Source organism: Anoplophora glabripennis, unplaced genomic scaffold (genome assembly GCF_000390285.2).
Source record: "Anoplophora glabripennis isolate ALB-LARVAE unplaced genomic scaffold, Agla_2.0 scaffold1006, whole genome shotgun sequence".
Classification (NCBI taxonomy): domain Eukaryota; kingdom Metazoa; phylum Arthropoda; class Insecta; order Coleoptera; family Cerambycidae; genus Anoplophora; species Anoplophora glabripennis.
The window spans coordinates 134,310-140,309 of NW_019417134.1; the positions used below are offsets into that span (position 1 = coordinate 134,310).

At 37.7% G+C, this 6,000-nt stretch overlaps 1 protein-coding gene across 1 annotated transcript in view; it reads left to right on the forward strand.

Moving 5' to 3' along the window:
* LOC108913374 (sushi, von Willebrand factor type A, EGF and pentraxin domain-containing protein 1-like) overlaps positions 1 to 5,079 on the forward strand; it is a 67,165-nt gene extending 62,086 nt beyond the window's left edge. Inside the window, exon 4 of the mRNA XM_018718926.1 lies at positions 4,892 to 5,079. Within this exon, the coding sequence (XP_018574442.1) occupies positions 4,892 to 5,052 (161 nt within the window). The 3' untranslated portion in view covers positions 5,053 to 5,079. The remainder of the gene's footprint in view (positions 1 to 4,891) is intronic.
* The last annotated feature ends 921 nt before the right edge of the window (positions 5,080 to 6,000 follow it).

Genomic DNA, 6,000 nt, shown 5'->3' on the forward strand with positions numbered 1-6,000 from the left:
TTCTAGCTTGGGCCTAGTCGCTTCCTCGAGGGCGGCTTATGGTCGCACCCCGTCGTTAGAACTCTGGCTCTATCTTGTTTCTTCTAGGGCTTAGGGTTGACGCCGGCGTCAGACCCAGTGTAAAGCCTCACGGTGTGTTGCTCCTGTTCTTGCTTCTATGGGTGCCAAGAGACCGTAAATCCTTGCAGGCGCTCGGCAACGGTCAATTAGCTCCACTGAAGACTTTTCCCTCGTTGAGGCACGCGATTGCCACGGCGGTAAAGTTTATAGTCCGCAATAAAAATTACAGACTTTGAATTTTTAGTTTATAGACTCGTAATAAAAATTACGCGACTCGAAGATAAACTATGTCTTACGAATCCTTATATTGAGTCAATTGCTGGTCGGTGCTCAGACAACTGACTCTTGAAGTACCCTGTATATCACGCGGTAAACGAATTAAGCTAATTACAAATTATCGCGACCTTAGTGGCGAGTAAGTTGGAAAAACGAAAGTTAGGTTGTAGATACGATGCACATGCGGCAAATTACATGCGAAAAACCAGTTAGAACTTCACGAGTTCGTAACTATCGTAAACAGCTTATTTAGGATGATCAACCTCACGGGGTTGTGGCTAATGAAAGATGAACTAACTAGAACCTCTCGAGTTCGTAGCTAGTGCGGAATGAACAAAAAGCTTAGCTCGAACTGCACGAGTTCGTGACCGTCGCGGATTGAACCTTTTTTCAGGGCGTTTTTATAAGATTTGTGACGTAGTTTAACCGTTATTTCTGCGCGGGAGCCAATCACGTTGCGCAGAAATGTAACGTTTTTTTTTAATTTAACGGGAAGCGCCCGTCGTCCACGCTCCGATCGAGAAAGTGCCGGAGCCCAACCCAAAACTGGCGGACGTGCACTGAACGGTGTCGTCACGCGGCTCCTCGACCCAACGTAAAACAGGCGGACGGGCGAAAATGGTGTGACGTCACAGCCTTCGAAAATTCGGGTCGGCGACAATGGTTACCACTACATATTCGACATCCAGGATTTTACTTGTCTCATTCGCGGTCCCATCGGCACCAACTCTTGCCCAATCGTAATCCCGGGGACTCATCTATCTTCAGTGGGAAATCTCATTTGTAACTCCACTTCGAACGCTACTCTTGTAAGTTCTTCGACGCTTCCAATCATTCTACCTGCGACAGCCATTTGGATCTCAGATTTCATTAGTACTCTTAATTGGGGTACTAGCATATGCATAGGGATCTCGAATTCTAACCTTCTATATAACGCCAATTTCTGTGCGATAAATACTGTAACATCTTCTTTTCCCTGATGTTTGCACAGTAAATCTTGCTGCAATTTCAACCTCACATATACATTGTATATGTGAGGTTGTGTATATGTGATAAATTTATTTAATAGATTCGCCGCAAATTCTTGAAATGACCAATCGAAATATTTTTATATCCTATACCAATTTTCTGCATCTCTGCGTAGCCTCGTTACAGCAAACTTGGTCCAATTCCTTTCGTCGTACCTCTCTTTTAAGCACACCTCTCTAACTTCTTCCAAGAATTTCTTAGGACTTTCGTGATCGGTGCCGGCAAAGATCGGATCGAACTCCGGCCTTCTAACCTCTTCTCTTGGCACATTTCTCACAGCTACCACCTTTTCCATAGCTTCTTTAAACATCTTTACTATTCTCTCTTCACCATCTTCCTCTTTTTCTCTCTTTTGGGCGCCACTGAGCTAAATTTTTTGGCCTGTAGCCCAGAACAGGCGTTTTATCTTCTCCAGCTTCTAACCAATCCATTACATTTGTTGTCTGCGTAGTTATCTCAGTCGTTAGAGCATGAGGGTCATTAATCTCTGGTCGTCGACTCGCGCCCCACGTTGGGCGCCATGTTCCCGTTCGAGAGCCTGCGCAGCGCCTACGGACCCTCCGGCATCTATGTCCGGGTAATTCGTTTCAGTATTCAAACTTTCCGAGAATCGCAGTTCGAGCTGAGGACGTGATTCTGCCATTTCTTCCCTTGTGTAGGCTACGCTAGGAATGACACCCCCATTAGTCGCGAACACAACCTCCAACGACTCCGTCGAGGTCAACGATTCCTGAAGCAGGTCCTCCCCGACGTCTGCCGTTGGCTTCGGCACACAGGCTACTCTATTCGGTCTTGAGGTCATTTTTACATGCACAGGTGTCCTAGTGAAATTTACTTTAAGGTCTGATCGTTAACTATCCCCCTGTATATGAATTTTACTGACACGACGTTACTTAAAGGCTATTTAACTTTATTTTTATTTTTTCTTCTCGTTTCCAGGTTTCTTACGACTCTATCTAGCACCTTCTAGCTTTCATTACTTCTGCAAAACTATTCCTTCTTTCTAGTAATACTACTTTAATTACTATCACCAACTCAATCTACTCTTTGTAACCTTTAGTCTCTAACACCTATACTAGTCTATCTTTCTTAAGTCTCAATCACAAATTTTGCGATATACCAAAGTTAATTGTCTTATCGTCGTGCTACAGACTGCTTCGGTCGCTGGTCAGTCCTTCAGGACACCTTCCAGGCTGGAAACACTTTTCTTTGTTTCAGATTGGTTACTACAATGTACGCACCACTGGTGATCAAAGCTACTCAACAGGACACGCAGTAAAAGACGCCAAATCTTCACAACAGATATATTACAGATAAGTTTACACCCTTTACCACCCTTTCAACCACTCATGGACAGGTAAGTTTTACACACCCGGTACGACGTACTTCTCGGTTCCGGTCACTAAAATTTACTTCTCACGACGCAGGTCAACTGTCTATCGGGTTTTCGGCTCGCTGAATGTTCTGCAACGTCGAATTCTTCCAGAAATGAATGCCTCTCCAACTTTTTCCCGTTCGCGGCTCGTGGAACTACCCAGTTCTCGCGGCCTAACAACGTCTTCTCACCGCTGTCACTTAACTGTCAGCCCGCGCGATATGATATTTCTCCGCGTTTACCGTTACTTTGCGACTTCCACTAACTAATAAGTCACACTATCGGCTTTTGAACGATTCTAAAACTCTAATTTCCATCAGCACTCGCTTGGCTTCGAGCGCTCGAACGACTGTCACTCTAAGTTAAAAATTTTATGACTGTCACTGATCTCCATCGAAACGGATATTTTACTTTTATTTCCCGACACACACCGGATCGGTGAGAGAAATCGAACTGTGAAAGAAAAATGCCAAATTTGGCAACACTGTCAAAGATGTATAAATTTAAATGGATAATTTTGTCTGCTCCTGTATAATCTAGGCATATTGAATATCTGTTTGAACTTGGAAATTAACATTATCATGAGTTAATTTAATTGCCCAAATTTCATTGTTGTCATGACTTAGAAGTTATAATTGGAATTTGTTTTCAAACTTCTTTTTATGAAGACGAATAACTCCACAACGAAGCCCGATAGGAAAAAAATTGTTTATGAAGTACCTACTACAGCTATTTTGAGCTCCCCTCATTTTTGACATGACCTTTCCCGACACCCTGTATATAAAAAAACAAAAAAAAAACTTCATAACTTGGTCCATTTGCTTATTATGGTCATTTGTGGTTACCTGAGAACAAGAAAAATATTTCTTAAAATTTTATACATACTGCTCTTTATAAAAATTTCTTGAAGGATGTGGAAGTCATAACAGCACAAAATTAGCTATGTCGTACGATGCTAATGATGCTATACCTACTGGAAGTATTTTAGTCTTTCTACGATTAGTTAATTCCTTAATTACTGCAAATATAATTAAATTAGAAGTAAAAACGATATCTTGGACTTAATTAAGCTTAATGCAATCTATTTATTCCGAATAGGTACATAAAGGAGGTTAGATTTCCATTTACCGAGAAATTGTACAGTCTAAAGCGATTGTAGGTATTGAAATCGATTTCATCATGTGGCTTTTTACCGTTAATATATTTTGATACAATCTAGAGCAACCGAATAAGAATTCCTTTTCCGAAAACGAAAAATTTACCTGTACGCAATTTTAAAAATCTTTCCGTTACTTTTGTGTAGAGCACAATTATTGGCCACCATTTTTTGGTGAAGTGACAGATTTTTAGTTTTCGAATTTGCACGCAAGGCTTTTAATAGGTGTATTCTTCTCGAGTAGTTAATAAAATGGTATCAACTGATTGACTAAAGAGAACATTTTAGAGGGACAACTGGTAGGAGTTTATTTATGTTGCACTCATTTTCTAAAAGTGGTTTGTGAAGATGTAGATGCAGATGCTTTAAGTAAAGCATATGAGCAGAAAAATTTATTGAATGATTTGCAAGATTTACAAATGCGCCACATAGACGAACATTTTATTAAAAGCCGAAATTATAAGCAGCAAGTAACATTCTTGGAAGATTATTTAGAGGAGCTGAAAGTAAAAAAAAATATCATTGTGCTACGCAGAATTCGAAAAAAGTAGAGAAATTTTTTCTTCAAAAAAGCCTATTCATTAAAAATTATTATTTGCTTGATAATTCAAAGGAATAAAATAAAATCGAAAAATTTTGGAGAAGGGTAGTTAGAAAACTATTCTTATTTATAACCGATTTTGATGAAACTTATGATAGTACAAGACTCTTATGGTATGATTATTACCTACAATTTCCATTCCATTATCTTAATCAGAAAGAAAGTTATTTTAAAAAATATCCAACTGATAAGACTCCTTTGGAGGGTCATATTTCAGTAACGGTGCTCCGGAGGGCCAATGTTTATAGGAACTTTTTTTTACTATTTTTGGCTGTACTTTCACCTCCTGTCCCAACTTTTCCAAACACCCTGTATATTAGTAGAACTTGTGAACCAGTAATAAATTTTCTTTTTTTTGTCACATTTATTAATATATAAAATAATATATTTACAGAAAAATCTTGCCGAAAACCTAATTTGCAAGAAGGTGCACTCATACAAGGAAAATCTTTCCTCTACAATGATACAGTTACAATTATGTGTTCAGATGGATCTCGTCATAAAATAACATGTAATAAGTATGGAGTTTGGGAAGGAGACACAGAAGTTTGTTGAATATATAGGATCATTCACGCAGTCAGATATGAATAATTTGAGTTGTATTTATATTTTTGTATTACATTTTGATAAATATAGAAATTTACCTATGTTGTTTTCAAATTTGGAGTGATTTGCCGCCTCCGTTTTAAGTTGATATTGTGGTTGGCAATGCTAATTGTCCCTGTATGTTGTTTTTTAACCTCATTGGCTGTTTACTAGTTTGAATATTAGTAGATTGTTTTCAAAAAACTTGTTCTGATAAAGATATAAAAAATAGTTCAAATTTCAAAGGCTCCTTTTTACTGTATTAGTTGTAAAATGTTAAAAATTGACTGAAAAATTGTTTATTTTTTAAATGTTGATTATAGTTACAATTGTTTTTAATCTAGTGAAGTTCATAAAATTTTAACAACAATGTTCTTGTATCTCTTTTTGATGGTTTTTATATTATAATCTCACGTTTGTAAGTATATAATAAGCTTTTATAACTTATTATTCTAAGCATTTTTGTCATTTTTTACAGATGTCTTGAGAAAGGAAATAAACATTTCCGAAAGCTTGACAACAACATAGAGTGTTCTTATTATACTAGCCCTTAGCACTGTTGACTGCAATCCCAAATACATCACTGTTTTTTTTCTTAACTAGTCAGTCAAGACTACCCTTCCTGCTCTATATACAGGGTGAATTTTAAGTTGATACTTTCCTTTTACACTGTATAGTTTGCAAGAAAATAAGAAAATTTTTTAAATAAAAGTATGTCCGAAAATGCTTCGTTTCCGAGATACAGGGTGTTAAAGTTTTAAGGAAAAAATGCCTTTTTTATCATAACTTTCCTACCACTCCAGATATTTCCACAAAATTTGGTACACTTCTTTTGACCATTAAATTACATTTTTTGATGTAAAAGTTTTCAAAAAATTTCTACCAGTGGCGTTCGAACAGGATTTGTATTGAACTGTT